The 25,240-nt window shown below is 40.1% G+C and overlaps 1 protein-coding gene across 1 annotated transcript in view; it reads left to right on the forward strand.

Annotated features, from left to right (window-relative positions):
• Positions 1-25,240, forward strand: part of LOC140228028 (homeobox protein cut-like 1) — a 53,239-nt gene that overhangs the window by 25,094 nt on the left and 2,905 nt on the right. The window contains exons 2-13 of the mRNA XM_072308426.1: positions 1,766-1,876; positions 4,640-4,766; positions 6,606-6,743; positions 12,533-12,656; positions 13,803-13,879; positions 15,105-15,171; positions 16,245-16,398; positions 17,259-17,324; positions 20,203-20,331; positions 21,493-21,721; positions 23,381-24,031; positions 24,449-25,234. Of these exons, the coding sequence (XP_072164527.1) occupies positions 1,766-1,876; positions 4,640-4,766; positions 6,606-6,743; positions 12,533-12,656; positions 13,803-13,879; positions 15,105-15,171; positions 16,245-16,398; positions 17,259-17,324; positions 20,203-20,331; positions 21,493-21,721; positions 23,381-24,031; positions 24,449-25,234 (2,659 nt within the window). The remainder of the gene's footprint in view (positions 1-1,765; positions 1,877-4,639; positions 4,767-6,605; positions 6,744-12,532; positions 12,657-13,802; positions 13,880-15,104; positions 15,172-16,244; positions 16,399-17,258; positions 17,325-20,202; positions 20,332-21,492; positions 21,722-23,380; positions 24,032-24,448; positions 25,235-25,240) is intronic.

Consider the following 25,240-nt stretch of genomic DNA (forward strand, 5'->3'; position numbering starts at 1 on the left):
ATTTTTGCCTATTAATGATGGGATTTATCTTGAATGCCGGGATCAAATAATTGTCTGTCCTGGCCTTCATAATCTGGCACTGGAGGATATTTAAGCACCTCTGCATGACTCTGGCATCTCTTGGGATGCAAATGAGGGTCAAGTCATGGTGTCACACGAGGGAGCTACAGGCCATCGTAAGTGAATCCAAATGGATTCTAATCAAGCATTGAGATGATTTTAGTCTTGTGACACAGTCCTTGTTTCAAGTGCACTGCACATCATACAGTCATGTACATTGTAGGTTGGGAGAGGGGAAGGGGGCAGGGTGCACACATTTGTAGTTTTATTCCATGTGGAAGAAAAGATCAATATGATTATGAAATTGAAAGTTGGAAAACATTCACAATCCTCTAGTTTTCTTGAGTTGCTGATGTTGTATATTTTGGGTATGGTGGTGATATGCCATTGCCCCATCATAGAAGGGTTGCATTTATTTATTTGTTTGGTTTCCTATGCATTTGACTGAAAAAATTTCCTTTTCTAGATGAAAACCTTAATAATGATAATAATAATGATATTAATAATGAATTTGAGACTGTTTACATTTGTACTTTAGTTTCACTTACAGTTTTTACTCGTAGGCCCAGTGTATGTGCCAGAGATACAGCTTTTAGGTTGTTATTGAAAAGCACTCTGAAAAACAATGCGAGTTCTCACATACATGTACATGTAACTGATCGTATCGGATTTGCCGAGACTTGTATTGCATTTTACTCTGGGAGTTGTGTTTAATTACAAATAGTTTCTGGCAATGGGGCTGTATGGTATCTTGTTTCTTCAATATACAGCCAGTCACTGGGCATCAGTTCTTGCTGTGGCATTGCCTTGAACGTAGTGGCTGAGTGCACGTTAAAAGAAGTGCGGAGAACTGCTCAGCCCCTTTTCAAATGGCACAGCTGAGCCTCCCCCTCCCCCCCCCCCCCAGCCGTTTTCACACCATCAATCTAGCTTCAATTACATTCTTTCTCCCTCTCTCTCTAAATGTATCTCTCTCTTTTTCTGTTCCTTCTCCATCTCATTGTCTCTTGTTTTTTTGCGAATGTGTGGCAAGCTGACAAAATGTGATGGAAATGTGTGAAAGAAGTGTGCCGTCTGACTTGGATGAATGACATGCAGTGTAAACACTGTTCAGTGATACTCTGCTTCTTAAAATGTTGACCGAACGGTACAGCGAGAGGGAGAGCGAAAAATAAAAAAGTGTGAATGCTTCCGTCAGGCACGAGACGGTGTATGTGCGGAATACTGATCGTCCCGCAGTGCTTCTGCGCGGATTTGCGGTCAAGTCAGCAGCGAGATTCGATCTTGAGCAAAGAACAGATAAATGACGCTGTCTGCTAATCCATTGACCAAGATGTGCGTGTCTAGTTGATGTATTTAATGCCAGTCGAAACACTACTTTTGATCTTTCATTTTATGTACATTGTGAGACGGGGAGTGTGAAAAGTGTCAAACTATTGAAGCATTTTCTGTAGATTACAAATGATAATGATTGTACCCAATGATCCAGAGATCCTTACTCAGTGAATAGTCCTTCAGCAAACCATTCTTTTAAAATGGGAAATTATGAGAACTGCAAAGCAAACTCAGCGTTGAAGTTAAACTTCAGTATTAAGGAACTTTAAATACTTTTCTTCTGACCAGCAAATTCAAGGCATTTGAAAATCAAATCTAAATTTCTCTTGTGTATCTTCCTCCCTCCCCCCCCCCCCCCCACCAATCGTAGCGAGAGTTGGATAACACAGCCACTGACTTGGCCAACAGACAAGACGAAAGTGACTCGTCTCGGAAGAGGCTGGTGGAACAGAGCAGAGAATTCAAGAAGAACACGCCAGAGGTTTGTCGTTGTTGTGTTATGTTTTTATTTATTTATTGTTTTTTAGATGTTGAGTTGGCAGCTGAAACTTCAGTCGTTTTCCATGCCGCCACCCTAAAGGGTGCCAGTGGCATTATGTTTTTAGGTTGTTTGTCTGTCCGCCCCGCTTGCATCTCATTAAATGTGATTTAAGAATAACTATGAAGAGGATATTTTTGCAGTATTTGGCCCAGGTATGCTAAATGAGATATAGATTAGTTACTTAAAGTTCATGAGAGTTTTTGAGCAAAATCCTTTAAGGGTCAAAGGTGGCTGAACTTTCTTATCATATCGGAAGATGTGAAGTAATTTCAATCACGTTCATTTTAAAATTTTATTTTCATTTTTGTTGCATGTTTGTACTGCTACTGGTTTAAATTGATAATCTTCTTTCCATTATAGTAAGCCATGTTTTATAGTTTTTTATATTTACTGTTATCATTTTTGTTACTTTCATTCCTATAATGACCATCTTCATTATAAATACATCTGCACAATATGTACATTCACAGATATTGCTTTCTTTGGTTTATGAGAAACCAACTAGACAAAACAACAAATGCAGAAAGAAACATACACCGTGATATGTATGTGTAGTTCATCTAGATGTCACTGTGAAATGTTTGCATGCTGTAAAATCTGAACTTTTCGGGGTTAACAATACAGTTGTACAACTTGTAGCTGTGTACCATGCACTTTGCAGGCTGTTAATCATTCACTTGTTGCTTGAGGCATGCAAAATATCGCATGATTTATTTAAGATGAATAGATAAAAGATACTGTTTCATCATATTATTGTCGATGCATCTGTTGAAAGTGTATTGACACATGATTAGCGCAAGAGTGGGAAAGTCATCAAATGTTCGCATCACAGTAGATTTGGATAAGTTGAGGTTTTGTTGTTTGGTTTGTGTTGCCTCGAGAAAGTGCACGTTGATTGACATTTGAGACAAGCTCCATGTATTCCGATGAAGAGTGTAATGGTGTTCACTTCTATACAGGTGTGTACACACAGTATGCAGTATCTATATGCTTTCGAAGGGGGTTTGAATAACTCCCTCTGATACCATTTCGAGGACAAGTTCAAAGTATTGTCATGATGTGTATGATTGATGGATGGAGTTTAGTAGACGAGGGTCTTCAGTTAAGTCATATTTTTTGAAGGTTTACGTTTACATAGGGCATGACAGATCGATGCGGAATACAAATTCATGTTACATCAAATACTGTTCATGTACACGTGTACAAACTGCACTCTTGTGTTACAGGGCCTGACATCTACAACTGATTGATCGAAACATTGAAAATTTACTTTGCAGGCTTGTTCAAGAATTTAACAGGTCATGGTTGAACACATTTGAGATTATACTGTGGTTGATGTGGTTAAACATGCCTTGGTACATGTACTTCAGTGGTACTTAAATTTTCAGGGTTTTTTTCTCATTATTTGCAAATCATTATTGAATATATGACGACTTTACCTTTATTGTGTATTTTGCACCTGACTGAATTTATGTGGCATACAATCGTTTGAACATTCCATCGTAGATTGCCCAGTGAGGTGTGCAGATGTACAGAAGACAAAATACAATGCCTTTCCTACATGTACTTAGTACACTTGATCATATTTGAAGCTAGCATTTCATTGTGTTGATGTTGAACTGTATATGATTTACATCTTCACTGTAGACATTGAGAGGTCTTACTGTATACATCATGGTAGCATAGCATTACAAGCTTTTGAAGTTGTACAGCAGTGTTAAGTTGTGAATTACATCATGTACAATGTGTGTGCTGTATGCAACCTGTAAGTTTATTCATTGCACATACACTGTAGCCTGCAAAATGTTGATTTGTCTCCAAATTCACAAAATTTTTGTTGATCTAGGGCAATTTGTCAATCAGTTGCAAATACAATGTAGTTTGTCTTGTTTCTAATGCATGATATGTATGGTAAATTTTACAATTTAGAAGTGTACACTGTATTAGCAAAGAATTTACAGGAAATTTTCTGTGAACAGTAATTAGTACATCTGTACATTGTACATACGATACAGCCTGTAGTTTAGATACAAGTTGTATCTTGCGTCGAGGAGGGAGCAGCAGTTCCAGCATCTCCTCACAACACGTCACAATCCCCTTCACTTTTCTGTTCCACTTGGACCTGCTCTATTTTACAGCAAAAAAATTTGCCCCCCCTTTTTTTTTTTTACAACTTTCCACTCACCTGCAGTATAGCCTCTTTTCACCACTCACTTCTTCATTCTTCTTTTCTGGCTTTAGTACATGATTGTGTACGTACAATACTGTCCCTCTCCGTCTGCACTTCCTTGACTGTGTACCAAACTTTTCTCAACTTTCCTCTCACCTACAGCACATTTACAGAACCTGTGACTCTCATTATGAAGAAGTCTTTGAGACCAGTAGTTTTCTTGCGCTATCTCAAAATTTTGTCACAGCCAAACAAATAAAGATAAAGATTTATGCCGGTACCTAAAGATGGATAATAACTGTGGACCCTGAATTTTCACTTCCATGTAACGAAAATGTTGTCACAGCTGTGTTTGCTATTTAACAGGAGTGACCTGTATCCTCTCTGTCACCAACCTCCTCATGTTCCTGTTCAAGAACTCTCCATCTACTATGCCTTGCTGTGGAAAGTGTCACAAATAATAATCCATGGCCCTGGCAAGAAAAGCCCTTTGATACACTGATGGCATATTTTCGTGTTGGTAACGTTTTCAGGATGTACGCAAACAAGTGGCTCCGTTGCTGAAGAGCTTCCAGGCTGAAGTGGACTCGCTGTCGAAGAGGAGCAAGGCAGCCGAGGGCGCCTTTCTCTCCATCTACAAAAAACTGATTGATCTCCCAGGTATGTAGAAATTGTGTGGTTTTTTTTTTTTTAATAAGCTGTAAGTGGTCTTTATTCTGAAGTAGGGTCTTTGCATAACCATGTCCTTAAAAACAACATTTATAATCAATAATGGATGGTCACTTGTGCACTGAATGGTTGGATCTTGTATGCAGTTGACTGTATGCTGGGCGTACTGAATACATTAATTTCAAAAGAAAAAGGAGATCAACATTTATGAGGGAGAAGGAGAAGAAGATGGAGATTCAGAAGAAGGAGACGAAGAAATAAGAAATAGAAATCTATGCTGTTTATGATATGTGTTTGTGTGTCTGTGTGTATGTGATAAAGTTGCAGATTGTGCAGTATACATTTGTACAATGTACGTAGCACCAGCTGCCTCAGATTAGATTAGAGGCATGTACATGTACATGTACATACATGATGTTCTCTACATTATTCCCGAGATTAGGCCAAAAAAAAAAAATTGTTGCATTGGCGTAACCCGCCCGACCCTAAAAATTCCGCCGACCCCATGTTTTTTTATTATTTTTTTTTGCTATCGATATCAAATATCTTGTTGATTGCGATCGTGATCGCACAAACCCGGAAGTGGAAACGGCTCTGGGGATATCGGATGTACGAGGGAGAGATCTAGCGCCTCGCATAAGCCTTCCTTGATCAGTACGTCATCTGTTTCCAACACGGACACGTACTCTAACAAGATTTATTCAGTGTATACGTAGCATTCAGACTGCGATGTATTGTGCACAGTTTTGCCGTAGGTTTCTTGTGTGGAGAACTTACACGAATCTGTATATGTGGGACTGTAATAGAGATCGCCGTGTGCGATGAAAAGATCGTACATATGGGTCAATTTGCATCTATCTTATCTAAGTCAAAATAGTAAAATATGAAGTGAAAACATTCAGGATAGGGATTTCAACATCTTTAAATTCTGTGAAGGGGTACAATTCCAGTAATATCGGCCTCATAAATGATTTGTAGAATAGATGAACACAGCACATTCGGTGCAGCAGTTGTAACTGTTTACTGAGCTGAGCACGAGTTTTACACGTAGAATGCAGGTAGCAAAAAAAAAAAAAAAAAAAAAAAAAAAAAAAAAAAAAAAATCCGCCCGACCGACCCTATTTGAAAATCTCATGTTACGCCAATGCAACAATTTTTTTTTTTGGCCTTATGCCAAAGTGAAATGCTTTGCTAATACAGTTGAGTACATACACAACTGAAATTTACGTAAGGAGTATTAAGGAAGTTTAGGTACCATACGTGCATTCAGTGTATTGCTAGTGAGAATCAATTTTTGCCTTTATTCAGCTGACTTTTTCTCTTTTTGTAATGCAACAATTTTTTTGGATGCATCACCAACATGAATGTGCAATGCCAAAAAGTTATCAGGTGGGAAAAATATATACTTTTGCCTGTACATTTTTAGGGAATTCCATTTTGTGATGAAATAATGATATACTGCTCTGAATACAAGCACCTGTGACCAATTTCATGGACGAGAAATTTACGTAAACATGTTGCAAGTATGAGGCACTATTAGAAGAGATGACATTAATACCTTGTATGTGTAAGGTTTCTGGCATAATTTTATTGAATAAGTTATACCCATAGAAAAAATGTACTTCTGTGAATACAAACACGCACTTTTGCTAGCAAGAAATCTCATTTATGTACGAGACACTATTAGAAGAGATCACATCAGTATGCAAAGTTTCTGGCATAATGGTACTGAATGGCTTTAACACCCAAAGCAAAAATCCATTGGCTAGCAGTCAATGTTGAATCCGAATGTGTCATCTATCCCTTAACCGCTTCCTCCCCACGACGCAGATCCTACGTCGGTCCTGGAGTACTGCGTCAATGTCCAGAAGAAGGCTCAGAAGGCCCTGGACCTCGAGATTGAGAACCAGAAACTGCGCGAGACGCTGGAAGAGTACAACAAGGAGTTTGCCGAAGTGAAAAATCAAGGTAACGGGATGCTCTTGCTGTGAGGTGGAGAGTGGGGCTGAATGCTTAGTGCGCAACACACCAAAAAGAGATTGTCAGGATTTTTGCTTCAGAATCCTGCATTACAATGTACATGTAGCTAGAAGGAGAAATTTGTCCGTTTCTCCCCCCCCCCCCCCAACCATTAGAATACCTTGCCATGTCCCAGAAACCACTTTTCTGTGATTTGGTGCTGTATCTTTTTTTTTTTATAATTTTTTTATTCATTTGCATGTGTGTCTTGAGGTGGAATGAAATATTTCATTCCATCTCAAGACACACATGCAAATGAATAAAAGAAATTATAAAAAAAAAAAAAGATACAGCACCAAATCGCAGAAAAGTGGTTTCTGGGACATGGCAAGGTATATTTTATTTGAGCCCCATGTTGTATATTACTGATCACCTTTTCATATGGCCATATTCCATACAAATTTGTCCATCACTTTAAATTTGCTAAGCACATTTTCCTTCCATAAAAGCTATAAGCAATTCAAGTCATACCAACAAGAATATCTGCCCTCTTGTAACTTTAATATGCTATTTACATGTTCCATTTCATTCTTTTTATTGTACTTAGTGACTATTTGACACCTATGAGGTTTGTAGGCAACAGGTTAAAATTACTGGTGGCAAAATTCTGTGGAGTATATCCCAGGTGCATCAATTGTAGGCAGTGAAAGTTTGGTTGCCAGTAGAACCCTTTTTAGCTTTCTCTCTTATCATTTTCTGCCACAATCAGCGAAGGAGATGACAACATGTGGTTCAATTGCTGCTTGGTAGAACGTGAAAGACAGTAAAGCATGGAGAAAGAGAGAGAAAAAAAAAAAGGCACCAAGAGGTCGTTGCACTCCTCTATGGTGTCTTCAAACTTGCCCTGTACTATCTATGACATTTGAGAGGGGCACGGCAAAACCCCGGTTGCTAGGCAACACCGCATCTTGTGTGTAGCAGGTTTGCCCCCCACCCCCCTCATAAAAACCACCTGAAGGGATAAGCTGAGGCAGGATTGCATTGCAGTGTGCATTCAAGCCTGTTTGGTTCCTTGGCTAGCCACAGCCAGCCATCCATCCAGCCAGCCAGCCAGCCAGATGAAAAACTAGTTCCTCCAGGGGTGGCTGTTCTTTTCGGGATGGCTGCCCCGGCATCTATCTGCCGATCGGTCCCCCCTAATCCGCATTAGATCTCGCAATACATGCAGGTGTGAAGCGCAGTTATTAGATGAAGCATACTTTTGCAGGTGTAAAAGAATTACAGTGTTCTCTGGTCCTCGGTGATAAACTGCTCCTGGCGTAATGCGAGCCCCGTGACAGGTAGCTAAAAGGAAGGGGGGGGGGGGGGAGCAGGGTGCCAAGTCTTTGGTGGAGTAAAGTGCAAAAGTAATGCTATCAGCTAGACAGGTGCATTGGGTTACTATTGACATTAATTGTGAAATTCTGAGAAGTTTCGGACAACTGCACTTCAGTGTGGAGAGGTATATAGTGTAAGCATAGATTCACAACTTTGACTCTGGGGAATCTTTTATTTTGTAGTTGGTTTGAGTGTTTTAGATGGAGGCTGATTGGGAGTACAATGTATGGAACTAAATTTGTTCTGTGGGAAGGTATTTATCTTTAGGATTAAGAAATCAATTTTTCATTTTGCATAACATTTCTTTGTAAAATTTGACAGTTTGTAATGCTGATTGTGCAGACTTTGTACAACAATAAAGTGATATTCAAACATTATCAGCTTGATAACAGGATTTGTGAGTTGTGATATCACATTTGTATGGGTACATTTTGAGCCCTATGATATGATCTGGAATGAATAGGACGATAAGAATGATAAAAAGACAAATGAAATCTCATACCTCATTTTGATGATATGCATGCATGTATCAGGACAAAAGCTGACATAGAATGGATTATTTGGGGATGGGTGTTGAGGGAACATCTTGCTTTTATTTTCCCAGTGCTTAATAGAATTTGTGTTAAATGTGAAAAACATAGTAATCAAATCATAATCTTGAAGGCCTATTTTTAGTCCAAAAACCATACCTGCTCACTTGTTATATATGCAATGTCCTCTTTTCTCATACAGACCGTCTTTGAATTGAGTTTATTTCCGCATCTGCATTGAAAAAAACAACAACAACAACAACAAACCAAACATATGAGAGTGGGGGAATCACAACTCTCTTCCACCTGCAATAAAAAAAAAAAAAAAAAAGGGAAAAGAATTGTGAGTATCAATTTCTTTTGGCGGGTGGCAAAAAAGTGTTGAAATAATCGGAGAGCCTGGGAAACTTTGGAGGTATCTTCAGCTGGTCTCCCTGTACAGTGTGGCTGGCTATTGATCAGACGTATTTCCCTCTGATCCATTTCATTGATTTCGCCCACATGCCATCCCTCGATTGCATGAGTACTTGAAATCAATAATTGCTTGTCTATTCCCCAAGGTTCTTGTGTGTGTGGGGGTGGGATGGATGGATTGGGTATGTATCAATCTATGTGTGTGTGTGTGTGTGTATGTATTTGTATGTGTTTGTGCATGTATCTGTTCAGTTATATCAATCAAGTATTTTTGATGTGTGTTTTAAGTGTATGTTTTTTTCTTTGTTTTGTTTTGAATTTCTTTGTTCTCTTTGCAAATGAATGAGACCAAGTATTGCAATCCAAGTTGTCATACGTTGTGTCTTACACAATTTTTGTATGTGTTAGATGAGAAAGATTTTGCATTATCAGACATTTGTATGGAAGGGAAAGAAATGCATACTCTTTGTACTGCTTTTTTCTGTGGTTGAAGTCTGAGTAAAGGTTACCTAAAATTAAATACTATTGTGTGTGTGTGTGTGTGTGTGTGTGTGTGTGTGTGTTTTGTGAATAGAAAGGAAATGAGGAAGAACTAAAGATGAAATCCACTGTATCATCTGAGGAGGATATAGCACAGAAACATTAAAAAGGACCATTGCCTTATTTGTATCTTGATTTTTAACATGTGTGTGAAGAAAATTACTTTTTAATGGTACTCGAAGTCTTTTAGTCTTGTGGTCTATTTTAGGGCTAACCGCTCAAGTGACATTGCATCACTGGTCTGTTTTAAAAGGCCAATTACAGTGTCTAGCCATTTTCCTGTCTGTCTGTTCTTTCTCGGCAAAAGTTTGTGCAGCCATTTTGCTAGCATGGACCTGTGGTGCCATCTCTTTACATTATATTGTATATTGCGTGACAGCCTAGATGCATTAAACTTACACTGGAGTATGCAATAATCATGAAATATTGATTTTGCGCTCTCCTTTTCTATTGATCTCCCATCTGAAGAACGGGAATTGATTGGTCGATTGATTTGCATATTGACTGGCCATTGATTAGTTCTATTGATTTTCATATTGATTAGTCCCAACAGGCTCTTTGTTATTTTTTCCCCTTTTTTACCTGCTTATTCTTCTTGTACAGTATGTTATCTGTGAAGATATCAAATGGCTGTATCAGATATTTTGGTACTATACCGAGATACATGTAGGCTCTTATTTCTCTGGTGGCTGTGCTTGCTGATGCAATTCAAGATGAACGAAAGCCCCCCGGGGGCCAGCTGTATCTCGATCGCTCACTGCCTAAATTTCAGGCATCGATACCCCATTTCAGGCAGGCATATTCTGCGGCAGTGAATGGTTGCATGCTACTGGGAGGGGTGTGCCCAGCACACCGTTATCATAGTTAAAATTTCATTTTGTAAGTGCTGTGTGTGGAAAAAAAAGTGCTGATGTCAGGTATATCATTATTGAGAGAATCTTTGCTTTATAATAATCCTAGTGTAGGTTAGGGAATGTGGTCTGATCTTTGGAAGGAATGTTTAATATGTAAAGCAGTCTTTGATAGCATACTGTGAAGCAAGATAATTGTATTTTCATGGCACAAAATTTTCTCAGTTGGAGCTGACATAGCCTTTTTTTTGCTGCATGACATTTTTGCAAATGGCCACTGGCGTTCAGTGCATATTGTGCAGACAAGAACTTTTGCGTGTGTTTTAATTCAGCAAATTTTGGCTCTCATGAAATCTGTGAAATTAACATGCATGCAAGCATTGCTGGTTTTACAGTATTAAGTCGGGGTCCAAAAGAGAATGAATATTCATGGTTCATTTCTCATGCACACGCAATAAATTTGACGGTATATCACTCTTGAAATCCCGTTGTAGGGATTGTTAATGGATATCTTAAGCAACTGGTTCTCAGAGACTTTAATCAGGGTCCTGCATTGAAGTGGTTCTATAGATGGCAACTGTGCATTCAAGATATGACTACCCATATGGTGTTGCATATGATTTATGTTCTGGCCAGTAATAGAGCTCATTGTCATAAAAGCCTGTTGTCGTTGAGTGAGTAGTTAGCTGGAAGGGACAAATAAAATTCAGATCATTAGCAGGTAGCATGGACTATTTTCATGATATTGATAATTTGATATCATTCCATGGGTGTTATTTTGGTAATTTAGAGGACTCTCAGGTTTTTGCAAAGCATGCTGGCATACTGGCATACTTTTGCACCGAGCAGGGCATGAATGTTAAAAAGTTGTGGGGTACAGAAAAGATTGCTTAGCATTGATGCTGTGCAGTTCACGTTCAGACGTGTCAGTCATGGGATGCCCTAGGATGTTGAGCGCAGGGGTATCCTCAAGGCAACATAAAAAATGTGCAAATTTTTTCAAACTGACGGTCTACTATAAAGTGTACACGTGATGTGTAAGTTTGGTAGAATGGAAAAAAGGCGTCAAAAAACTAAGGCTCATAAATTGGTGGCCCCCATCTGGTCTTAATAGGTTGTAAACAGAGTTGGTGTACCAATTGTTTAATTTTGTGTAAAGATAACAAAATGCTGCAATGCCTGTAAGGCACTGTATCTAAAAGGTAAATCATGTTAATAAGCCAAAACAGGGACAGGATCAATGCAAAATGTGAATAGGAAATATGTGACTTTTTCCAAGTGTGACATGCATTGTAAAGGCTACCGTTCCATGATGGATATATGTCAGTCGGTGTGTTTTGAAAGGGTATAATCATTTCACACAGACACACTTGCCATGTTATTCTATCAAGGGTTGATTAAATTTTAATAGAAAAAGAAGCCATTGTTTCACGTGTAGGATGCTGGAAAAGAATTTTCTTTTTATCAACTTATTTTTCACACAAAGCCCTGCACTGCTGGTCTCTGAATGACTCTTTGCTAGATGCCGAGCTGATACTAAATGATTGTAACTTCTTGCAGCACTCTTCCAGTTTCTGTCAACCTTAAAGGCACTATTTACCATTTGCAGATGAAACAAAAACCCAGCTTTATTGCTTCAAAATAGTTGTAAAATATGAGTTAGGGATAGAAACCAGCAATGAAAAAATTCTAATCATGATAATTCTAGTCATGATAATCAATGTTAAGTATTGTTAAATATACAAAATGTGAACAATAGTTATAATAAAAGTGTTTCTAGACTAAACTGCCAACAGTTATGGTTTAGTGAGAAAAATATTGATATCTCCTTATATTTTAGGTTTTATTGCAAAATTTTTATATGGTAGGATATTTTGTGATACAACTGACCAACCCATATGCATCAAATGTGATAACTGGGACATTTTTAAAATCACTGCTCCCAATGGTAAACTGTACCTTTAGACTCATTTACTGGCATGTCACCATGGGTTCCATTCGACGGAACGTTGTCCTGTGGCACCAACTTCTCCTTAGATGTGTGTATTGCGTACAATTTTTCGTTCTCTTCTTTCGCTTTCGGCAGAGGTGACAATCAAGAACCTGCAGGGCAAGCTGAAGGAGTATGAGGAGCGATCGGAGTCTGTGGCCCAGGCCAGGGCCAACGAGAAGGAGCGTGAGCTGCAGAAGGACTTTGCTGAGAAGGAGAGGTGAGAGGGGGACGTGTGCCTAGAAAAATATTCAGCGGTGGTGCACCATGCCTCACTATGGCGTGCATGGTGCAGGGAATCTCTTTAAAAGATTACAAAATATTCCTGTTTTTGCGAGTGAGTGTGCCCACTGTTTACTGTAAAAGCTGTTATTTTCGTGTACAGATATTTTCGCGGATGAGGAGGTCAAAGACATTTACGTGAGATGTCGTTTTCGCGATTTGACGTGGAGGCCATAAAAAAGTGCACTAATGCCTGTTTGTTTACTCCACCTCTTTAAATAATGCGATCACGATCAGACAGTAGAACGTGTATTTTCTTGCAAAATTGCAAAAACAACAGCTTTTACAGTATTAGCTGAAATTTTGCAGAAATCGTCGGCCATCTTGCATGCATCAGAATTGTGACCAATTTTGAAGGATGGGTGGTAGATTATTGTCTAATCAACCCTGTGCTCTTTCTTTCTGCAATGAAACAAAGGTGATCAGTCACACCAGGATGAGTGCCGTATCACATGAGCAGTCTTAGTTTAGCAGGTGCAGCTGTGCATGAACTTCTCTTTGAATATCCGTGAGTGAGTGATCTGAAGGTCATTATACATCCGTCAGTGTAATTTATATGTGTTATACCAGTCTGCAACCAGCAGTCACTTGATTTGCATTGTATAGTTTGATGATATTTGTAACGGTCGGGGCCAAATTGAGGGTAAATTTTTCTTACACAAGGAAATAGAAACTCTTTTAGAAAGGACTTCTAGCATCAATGCACTTGATCATTGTCCCTGATTGTGTGTACAGGCCAAGTCAAGAGAATGCTATTGGAAGACAACAATGGCTTATAAACCCTGCAGTGTATTTCCAAGAAAATAGGCAAAAACAAGTTGTCCTTGTTTTGCCTACAAGGACAAGACTAAAGTGATTCTCGTAATTGTTGAATAGGCAAACTCATTGATTTTATCTGGCCAACATTTAGTCTAGTTGTCCAAAGTAACCACGCAGGTAGGCAGTATCAGCTTATAGCACCCTGCCCAAAACAGAATATCATCCGAAATTAGCTTGAAGTTTACTGCTGGAGAGGCAAGTGAAGTAAAATAGAATATTTGCATGCATAGATTATGTTATTATTTTCATGTTGTTCCCCTTCCAGACAACTCCAAGAGAAGCAGATGTCGGTTGCCAAGAAACTCGGCGAGGCGGAGCTGAAGATATCAACACTGCAAAACAGTATGCATCCGATACTCATAGATGCATGAAAGGGATGTTCTTTAGCATTTGCAGATGAAACAGAAACCCAGCTTTAGTGCTTCAAACTAGTTCTAAAATATGAGATAGGGGTAGAAACAACCAATGTACAAATGTTAATCAGTGTAGTCGATGTTAAGTAACGTTAAATATACAAAATGTGAACAATAGTTATAATAAAACTGTTTCTAGAATAAACCGTCTACAGTTATGGTTTATTGAGAAAAGAGTGATATCTCCTTCATATTTTTGGCTTTATTGCAAAATTTTTATACGGTAGGATGTTTTATAATACAACTGAACTACAGGCTGTACACATGTGCATCAGATGTGATAACTCGGAACATTTTTTATTAAAAATCCTTGCTCCCAGTGGTAAACAGTACCTTTAGATAACCAGAGGGCAAACAGTGATTGATCAGGTCGGTGTAACTCTCATTATGAGGACAAGATTCCTCCTATAAAATGAGCTGATTAGTTTTAGGGAGGAGCTTCCCGGAGTATGAAGAGGGTTGTCTCTTGTGATGGCAACTTCACACAGTTTCCATGGAGAGTTGTGATTATGTTTTTAGTGCCGTTCGGAAGTGTAATGTTGGAAGACTCTTCATCCGTAATTACCTCGGTGGTTAAGGCATGAATCAAACAAGTAATTACATTCATGGTGTTTTTGATGTGTCTAGTAGTGATGAGTTGTCCTATTTGCGGAACAAACCATTCATCTAGAGAGTAATAACTTTTCTCAGGGAACCAGGTCATATCTGGTGTAGTTCAAATTCTCTGTATTCTCTTTGAAGCAAGCGTCAGGCTTCCATAATGATAAATTTCACAATGCAAAATGCAGTGAAGCGATGAACATCTGATTGTAGTTCATGTGCTGATAATGGAGCTAAAATGAGAGACAAGCCCATTGTTTTTGTAGGCTTCAACACCTCGAATGAGTTTGACAGATAGGCTCATGTCTCTCCTCTGACAGTCTACAAATGGTGCTTAACTTTAATCCGTTGAGGACGGGCTGATTTTGCTGTATCACCCATTTCCCAGAGACACTTGCCCGAGTATACTTGGGACTCGTCCTCAACGGGTTAAAAGATAGTCATGCCAAATGACAAATATGCCCACATGATCGCTTGAGAACATTTTGTGCTTTTTTTTTTTGGTCAAATGATTTACAATATTAATGCTTCTCTGTGTTATTTTCCTTCATCAGCCCTGGACAACACACAGTCCGAACTTTTCGACATCAAGGCCAAGTATGATGAACAAAGTGCTGCCAAGTGAGTACACTCAAGTTGCCTAGCAACACAAATATCTGGGAGGTTGCCAAGTAACACAGATATCTGGGATCTTCATTAATATTTCGCAAAAGTATAGGAGTTCTGATTTTGCGAGCACAGCTGCATGATAAAGGTGCATGCAACCGCACCCTCTCCCTCGCCCCCAAATATCAAATAAATAAAATGGAGCAAGAATTAACAAGTTTAAACCATTATCAGCATTTATCTGATGAAGTTTTCTTGTCTAGTAAATTTTCATCTCTTTATCATACACATCTGTGCGATATGTGATCTTTGTTCCAAAGCAGTGCATGTGGTTCAAAATGTATGAGACATCATGTAGAGTTGCATCATTTCATGTGATCTAACTTTTTCTCCCTATTATACAGTACATATGATTAAATATGAAATTGATAAGTAGTAAGATGAGTGAGTGCTGTGTGCAAGCAAGGATATAACTGACTGCCTCTTCCATGAGTCTACATTTTGATCCTAGATATTTGTATTTTTCTCGGGATACACTAAGCAAACAAGTGAAAATTTCGATAAATGTGGGGGATGATACGAATCATGTGGAATTAGTCCATTTAAAGACAGTGTTCCAATTTATCATGCAAGAATAGGGAAAGAATGCGGCAACAATAAGCCTTGGGAGGGGTGAAAAAGAATATTTTGTATTTATGCATATGGTAGATGGATAGATAGGAAGGATGATAGATACGCTAAATGGATAGATGGATAGATGGAGAGAGACGGATACTGTAAGAGCAGAAACATGTGCAGCATGAACCTTTCGCAAAATTGGAGCCGACGGCCTTTTTTTTTTTTTTCAGCATGAAGCTTTCGATAATTGGAGCCAGTGATCTTTTTTTGCGACATGAAACGTTTGCGAATTACCACTGGCATTTAATGCATTGTGTAGACAGAAACCTTTGCAAGCATTTTACTTTTGCAAATCTTAGTTCCTTGCAAAATTTGCAAAAGTTTCGTGCATGTGAAAAATTTCTTGTTTTACAGTAGATTGATGTATTTCCCCTTATTCTTTTTTCTGCTGCACATTTATAAATGCCCAGATCGGATGAGATGGAGCTGCTGATGACTGACCTGGAGAGGGCCAATCAGAGAGTAGCGGCCAGCGAGAAACAGCTGGAGGCCATGAAGGGTCAGCTGCACTCAGCCACACAGAGCCTGCACCAGGCTGAACAGATGCAGAGTGCCCCCAACGTGGTGAGTGGAGAGAATCAGGAATGTCTCCACAGACTCGCTCTTCCCACATAAAAACACAAAGCAAAACAAAAATGTTTGAATTTAAAGGAGCCCCTTGCTATTCTCCATCACTGCTATTATCACTGGGAGACTGTCAGCATTTGTTGCTACGAAAATTGCCGACATCCTCAGACATTCATTCCTCATGTGTATCACACAGAAATCTTTTTCGCACTTCAAATGGGGTTACAGTACCGCTTGCAAGGCACGCAAAATGCATTCTTGCATAGTTATGTGAATTCTTTGTCATCTGCCTTGATATTTATACCGGTATTTTCTTTTTTTCTGATGAGACCCTGGCATATTTGATATTGTGTAACGGGAATCTATGAAAGCTACAGTTTTAAATAGATGAATAGCTTCACAGCATTGAAGAGAAATCCCTTGGCCAAATTGAGATGAACAGCTCAACTTTTTGCATTGGTTGTATGGCATGCCTACAGTTTTGATAGCAAAGTAGAATAAATGGATTTAAACTTTGATGCGATTTACCAACTTGGCTTCAGGAATATCTGTCTTGTGGCCTTTCTCAGTATTTGCAACATCTGGGCCCCATTTCATAAAAAGTTGATATGATGGCAACTCTTGCTGGAATAGCAGTTGCCATAGTAACGACAAAAATCCAACTTCCTGGTTGGCTGTTCCTATGGGAAGTTGCCATTCCAGCAAGAGTTGCCATCCTAACATCTTTTATGAAGTGGGACCCAGGTGGTATACATATCCAATGGGCTCGTGAACTTCCACATGCATCACATGCCTTTCGATTGTTTTGGCAGTATGTTTGTATACATGTATATTTGTGTTTTCCCTTTATCCAACAGGAACAGGCCATTGACATTCTGACGAGATCGAGCCTGGAAGTGGAACTAACTGCCAAAGAGAAGGAGGTATTGAAACCACACTACCAAAGTGTGATCAATATTAAACTCTGTGTTATCTGGAAAAAGGAGCATGCAATTGAATATTGATTCCGTAATTGAAAATGCCTTATATGCAGTGGGATTTTAGATGTCTAACTATCAAAAATAAGTTACTTTTTTTTTTAATTGAAACTACAATGCAGTATTCTAAGTGTGATTTATGTAATGCTGTGTCATCTGGTAAAAATAGCACATAAGAGAAAATTGGGTCCTTAATTGAACAATGTCTTTAATACATGTGATGCAGTGTATGATGTTCGACCTATTTAGATGAGTTGCTTTTCAAACTGGGCAATACATGCTGGGTTTGTTACCAGGTGTCATTTTCCACAATTCTAGTCTATGATTAGCATATTTTTATATACATGGAAAATGAGTGCTTTTGATACAATTTACATGACATTTTCATAGTAATACACTAAAAGCAGTATGTGAACGAACAGCACTCATAGGCCCGAATTCACGAAGGTGGTACAAACAAAACCATGGTTTAAACCATGGACAAAAACCATGGAGCGCCAAGTGTCGCACGGAATATTTCGTTACGAAATTGGTCATTTCGTCGATAAAATGACAGGTTTCGTTAACGAAATTATCATTCCGTGGACGAAATGTTCATTTAGTTACAAAGTGTTGTCATTTCGTTACAAAATAATCATTTCATCGACGAAATGACTGATTTTGTAACGAAATATTCCATGCAACACTTGGCGCTCCATGGTTTTTGTCCATGGTTTAAACCATGGTTTCATTTGTACCACCTTCGTGAATTTGGGCCATAAGGTCCCCAGTCATAGAAATACCATGATTTTTAGCGGTTCACCATGTGTGTCTTTGTGTATTCTCTGTTAACTTGCTCTTGAATAAGGAGAAATAGAAGTTAAAAGACATAATCAGCTCTGGCAAAATGCATTTTTCTCAGAACTCAGTTTGCTACAGGCTGCTATCCAGCAATGAAATCTAATATTCATAGTACCCACAGAAAGACGGAAAGCACAAGTGTCATGCATGCTGCCTGGGCTTAAAGGCATAATTTACCATTTGCAGATGAAACAGAAACCAAGCATTGGTACTTTAACCCTATTCTAACTGGGGGGGGGGGGGGGGTCAAATTGACCCCCCCTTGACGTTTCGGGCCATGATTCTGCAACGCGCAAAGATTTTGCCGCGTCGTTTCATGACTTTTTTCATTGAAGTCTCCCGCATATTTTGAGACCAAATTTGCGACGTCCGGGTACACCGTTCTGAATTTATGCAATGTTTTGCATATGCATGTCAACCCGAAAACTGCTCGAATTCATGATTTCGTGTGCAAATCCAATGCAAACTGTGTTTTTTTGTTTAATTGATATAAATTAGATTATTTCAACTTTTAACCATTGAAATAAATCAATTCTAATGTAGATAAGCTTGAAAAAGTGCCTCCAACAAATTTTGGCAAAAAAAAAAATAGAAGACAAAAGATCGAAAAAACAATAAAATACATAAGAAATTAACAAAACAATAAAAAACAAAAGAAAATGATTTTGATTGCGCTATTTTCTTACAAGAAAATTGTTTGATGTGTCTTGAGGAACTCTGACACAAAAATTTAATAATCCTTCTTTTTGATGGAGTTATAGGTGAAAATATGATTTCATGCATTAATTTGCATAATTAATTTATTAAAAAATATGAAATCAACATTTTTCTATTGTATGACCATGTAATCTTGTAGTTGACATCCGGCTCTATATTCAGGCAAAATTTTGCGGCGATCGCGTGATCGGCGGCCGAGATCTGAAGGGGGGTCAAATTGACCCCCCGGTAAAAACTTGGTCTCAAATAGCCCAGTTAGAATAGGGTTAAAATGCGAGTTCAGGACAGAAACAACCACTGTAAAAATTTGATTCCGTATAATTGATGTTAAAGGTAGAGAATCCCATTTGCACGCCTTAAATGAAGAGTTGTATAAATACAGTGGTATGTTGAAGAGAGTATCATTTTAGAAACTCCCGTAAAGTATTGAAAGTGGAAGGTAACATTTAGTACATTTTTTTGACCGTTAGATTTTGAATTGAATTGTTTTCGGGGCTCACCGTAAATTCCAGTACATTACTAGGCTACCTTTGCAGACCCATGTACTGCATGTGTGTCCATTATGTATATTTTGTGAAGGAAGTTCATCAACACTTACAAACATTTCTATATACATTCTTGCCACACACTCTATATGTTATTACATCAGCTCTTGTACTTTTAGATTTGTGTTTATAGATCACAAATACAGAAGAATGCAACAAAAAGGCTTAAGTGTGGCTGACACACAGAACTACTGAGTAGTTGAGTTTTGTGCATTATTCAAATTTTAGATAACTGTTGACTTCCAAATTTCTAAGCAGTGGCCTAAGCAAGTCCCCTGAGGTTCATATTTAATGTTTTGCTGCATTTTGGGAGGTCTGTAAAAGGTATCCCCTACCTTTAAGTATTGTAAAATACACAAAATGTGAATAATAGTTATAATAAGAATTCTTCCAGACTAAACAGTCTACAGTTATGGTTTATTGAGAAAAATACTGATATCTCTTTATATTTTAGGCTTTACTGCGAAAATTTGGTATGGTATGATGTTTTGTGATACAGTAGACCTACACATATGCATTAAATGTGATATCTTGAACATTTGTAAAATCACTGCTCCCTAAGGTAAACTGGACCTTTAAGCTCTTAACTCTTTGCATGCCTCGAGTGCCAGTTGGCACGGAACACAACATAGCATTGCATACACTGTCCAAAGGTCCCTGGCTCAGAAAGGGTAAAATGACTGATGTGATTAATCCATCCCTTCCTGCCCCCTGTCCCCCAGATCTCCCAGCTGGTGGATGAGGTGCAGAAGCTGCAGGCATCCAACAACAAGCTGCGGGAGAGCACGGCGTCACGCCTCCACAAACTGGAGGAGGAGCTCGCGGCCAAGAACAGCGCCCTCAAGAAAATGGTAGGGACATCCTGCTGCCATTTGTTTTTGTTTGTGTGTGTGTGTGCGTGTGTGTATGACGCAACATTTGCTCTTGCAACAATTGCTCCAGTCCTGTATGTTCTCCAGCGACTTAGGTTTAGGGTTGTGATAGGGTTGAAGGTTTAGTTTGATGTGAGGATTTGGGTTCTGGAAAGGGTTCTGCTTGAAGGTAGAATTTATGTTTGGCTTTACAGCGTGCAGATATTTCATGGGAGCAATTGTCGCAGGAGCAAGTGTCATGGAATTGTGTGTGTGTGTTGAATGGGGGTCAAAGGGTAAGGGGAGGGGCACTTTGATCATGTGCAATCCGATAGGAGACATTTTATGGCTTCAAGTATTCTTCCTCTTTCACTTTCTTTTCAGTCACTATTTTGGCTCTAGTGAGGTATGAGGGAACGATCATAGGATGTTGATTTTTACAACATTTTTGAAAGGCAAAGAAAAAAAACCCCAAAACATTTCGTAGCAATGTTGCAAAGAAAATGAGGGAGTTGATCTATAATGGTGCATGTACACGAGAAGTTTGTCGAAAGTTTTAAAGTCATAAAGACATAAAAGACTCAATACAGGAGTCCTCTGACTTCAGACTAGACACCGTACTAATAGTTCACAGTATGAAGTGTTGTCAGTGCTCAATTTAGTTTATTATAGACAATTTTGTATTGTGTATTGTAATGTCAAAGGGATGGTGTAGTATTGGTTAGATGAGAATTGAGCTTTTAACATGTTTAAGAAGCCATTTATGGAATGTTACAGAGCATACAATTCTAAGAGGAATTTAATATTTTTTCGATAAAAATCAGTTTTGAATTGGAGGAGATATCCAAAAACAAAGTAAAACAAAGTGATCCTAATATAAGGTGGGTCCCACCTTTTACTAGGATCCCTTTGTTTTGGATATCTCGGCCATTTCAAAACCAATTTTTGTCACATAGATTTTGAATCCTTAGAGTTACGTGCTCTTTCATATTCATAAGAGGTTTCTCATTATCAAAAAAAAAAAAAAAAAAATTGGAAATGTGAAGCCCCATCTCAACCAAAACAATATCATCCCTTTAACAAATTGCAAGCTGTGGGGCTAAAAAAAATTCTGCCTCATCATCCACAACTGAGAAATTTGAACTTTTGAACCCCCGTCAGGAGGAGCGACTGAAGGGACAGAGCGACTACGAGGAGATCAAGCGGGAGCTCAGCGTGCTGAAGTCCATCGAGTTCAGCAGCTCGGAGGCGGGGTCCTGCGGCGAGAGGGAGGATGGAGAGGGCGGGAGCACGGCCCCACCCAAGTCCCTGGAGATGCTGCTGCTGGAGAAGAACCGCACCCTCCAGACGGAGAACACCACCCTCAAAGTCAGCAACTCGGAGCTCAATGGTGAGTGGCCGCTTGAGGTGTGATCGGATGTTTGCTGACTCTTAACATGTTTTCCACCATGGCTGAGAGAGAGATAGAGCACATTGTCCCTGGGGCAGCAAGACCTTGTATCTCTGTTGCCATGCAAATACCTGAATATAAGAAGAAATGCAAATACAGATAATTGTTCAAATGAGTACTTCAACATTTCAGTTTGTGTACATAACATTACCTTAACTGAAAGCTAGAAAAAATATGTTATTTTATTTGTTGCTTTTTTTCCTCAAAATTTTCTGTAATGTACTTGGGTCTTTCTTGTAATTGGGTAAAAAGTGTAACTTAATTTTGAATATCAAAAAAAAAAAAAAAATACTGATCCCAGATTTAGAACAGAACAATTATTAATGTAATCCAAAACAATTTTTCTTCAGTATTCAATGTCAACATTGATGTTACATTGTAATTTGCAAAAATGTTGTGAAAGTGAAAACAGGTTTTTGGCTCTCCTGAAAATTCATGATTTTGCAGTACGAGGTCTTGTCACCCAGAGGACTATATGTGCAATGATTAATAAAAGAGAAAGTGATAGGGAAAAATATGGCACAATCCAGGACAGAGCTTATTATTACAGAGGATAGTAAGTTGGACAAGCAAACTGGGGTAAATGACAGAAGTTGTACCTGTTCATGTAGATGTTTGTTTGTTGTGTTATACATCTGTACATCTGTTGTGTGACTGGGCATATATTATGTGTCTATGATATCTTGTTTAGTGTTTGGAGTGAATAGGAAGTGTTTGTGTGAAAGAGGGCAGAGAGTAAAATTTTGTGTGGTTTTTGTTTCAAGCATGTGGGTATATTACATGTAGTTGTTTAGTGGAGTCTTGGCATGGCTACTCAGCCTTGTTACACCAGAGAGCAGCTGAGTAGGAAGCCAGGATAGGAGGCTTAGGATATTATAGGTGAAGATACCTGTCATAGCTCAAGTGACTGTAGGGGTGAGGTTGTAATGGAGAGTAGAGAGTGATATGTCACTAATCTTGTGATTGTGAAATGTATGGGTCCAGAATTTGAGAGAGAGAGAGGGGGTCTTAAATTGTTGGTGCAGATATGCCTTTGTAGCTTGCGTCCTTGTTGCTGTGATGGGTGCCAGCATGTGACGACCAGGGCATTGTTGTAGTGTGCAGGAGAGTAGCTCTACCAAGTACATCTTCTAGTCTGTTGCAGTTGTCCTGTACACCGTGTCTAGCAGTCAGCGCATTGCTTTTTGTTTGGTGGCTGGTTGTATAGCTGAAAGATGTGTGGGTTCGGAATGGCGCCATTCGCACTAGGGGGCTGGGCAGGGACCACCACTCCAACTCTAACAACAATCTCCTTGCAAATAACAAAGAGGCAAAATGCATTCTTTCTGTCGGTCCTTTTTTTCTCTCTCTATTGCAAACAAACGATTATCATTACATTTATTTGGAGCATAATTTCATGAACGCATAACTCTTTTCTCTCTGTCTTTTTTTTTTTTGGAAAAATAAACTGCAAAAGCAAACTTTTGGAAGCATTTCTAGCTTCCGACGATCAGAAAATTAGCCACCCTTGATGCTGTGAATGCTGCCATTCCAACTTCCAGACTTCCCTAGCTCTAGACCCTTTCCCTCAAAGTGCATTTTGCCTCTTCTCTTTTGCAGGAGACGCGGGTCGCGGGAGTGGGATGGGTCCCGCGGGGCTGGCTCAGGCCCAGGCCTTTGCCTCCCTCATCGGCCAAGAGGTGGCGGCTGCTTATCACCAGCGCACCAGCATTAGTCCCAAGGTGCCGGGCTCGCAGATCATCCAGCCCATCATTGTTATCCCCCCAACCCTGAACCCCCACGTCACCCCCATGGGCTTCGTCCCGCCCATGCCACCGGCTCACCTCCAACCCCCTTCCCACCCGCAGTCCCCCGTCCCCAGCACCAGCCACGCCCCGACGCCGGAGCCGCACAAGGCGCCCGGCAGCATTGCCTCGGTGCGGGAGGCGGCGGCCAGGGAGGTTGCCGCCCGCGAGGCAGCACTGCAGCAGGCTGCGCTCAGAGAGCTGGCCATCTCGCACCAGTGGGTGGACACGGTCCAGGTGGCCAGGCAAATCAAGGACATTCTTGCGGACAACAACATCGGTCAGCGCCTGTTCGGGGAGGTGGTGTTGAACATGAGCCAAGGGTCGGTCAGTGACCTCCTGTCAAGGCCAAAGCCATGGGACAAAATGACGGCAAAGGGGAGGGAACCCTTCATCAAAATGCTCCAGTTCCTATCCAGTCATCAGCATTTAGAGAGGCTCAAAGTCATCAACATGCAGAAGAAAGGTGGGTGGCTTGTTTGTGGAAGCTACTGTGATTCTTGTTTTTATTTGACTAGAACCAATCCTAGGAGGGAAAGATGTTGAGATTAGTCTCAACTAAATGTGGAGTGACAAATGAGAAACAGTTCCACTGCAACTACTGAAAAATGCATGATTAAAATTTAGATACAGTAGGCCCTACAGAAAAGTGTGTTTAGATGTAGGTCTGTTGATGCTGTTGGTCAAATTAAACGAGACTAAATTCATGTTAAGTTCACGTACAAGTGTACCTAAGGTAGATTATTTCATGAAGCTTAAGATTATGGCTAAGAATATGTAGTATGCAGAAATATTGTTTGGATGTAGGGTGAGGATATCTGAATCAGTTATAGGAATGTACGTCTAGTATTTTTGACCAAACAACCGTCTCTTTCTTCCTCAGGCAAAGAATCCCCGCCAGGCCCCGCTTCTGTTTCATCGCCTGTCAAAGCCTCTTCCGACGAGGCCATCAATAACATCCTAGCTCTTGCCAAACAGGAAATGGAAGCACAGCGGGCTATGGCCCAGGAGCACGCTCGCCGCATAGCTATGGCTCGCGAGGAATACGACGGGCAGTCGCTCCGCTCAAGCCCCGACAGCACCCACTCTTTCTCCCCCAAGACACCACCCATCAGGAACGAGAACGAGGCCCTCGACATGTCCATGGGGGCGGACGCGAGGCACTTGCGTGACCTGAGGCTCGCGGGAGCAGGGCGACGGCACTCCGTTGACTCGCACAACGGGGAGAGCAAACAGATGCTCGCGAACGGCGACCTCGCCAAGAAAGTGGAAGAGACCTTGGAGAACATCAGCAAGACCCATGCCATGATGCAGGACGGCTGCCCGTCCCATGGCTACGGCCCCGGGAGACTGCCCAAGAGGATTCTGCCACCACTGACCACTGACCAATACGAGACCAACAGGGAGCTCGACACGGTGGAGATCGCCCGGCAGGTTCGGGAGCTGCTGGTGAGGGGGAACATCCCCCAGCGGGTGTTCGGAGAGCACGTCATCGGAATGTCCCAGGGGAGCGTGAGCGACATCCTCTCCAAACCCAAGACCTGGGACAAGCTGACGGTCAAGGGGAGGGAGCCTTTCATCAGGATGAAAATCTGGCTGGACGAAGGAGGAGGAATGGACAAACTCAAAGAACTTGTTAGAAGAGGTAATTCTGCTCTCTTTCCTTCATGTCATG

The sequence above is a fragment of the Diadema setosum genome, chromosome 4, assembly GCF_964275005.1.
Source record: "Diadema setosum chromosome 4, eeDiaSeto1, whole genome shotgun sequence".
NCBI classification, from domain to species: Eukaryota; Metazoa; Echinodermata; class Echinoidea; order Diadematoida; family Diadematidae; genus Diadema; species Diadema setosum.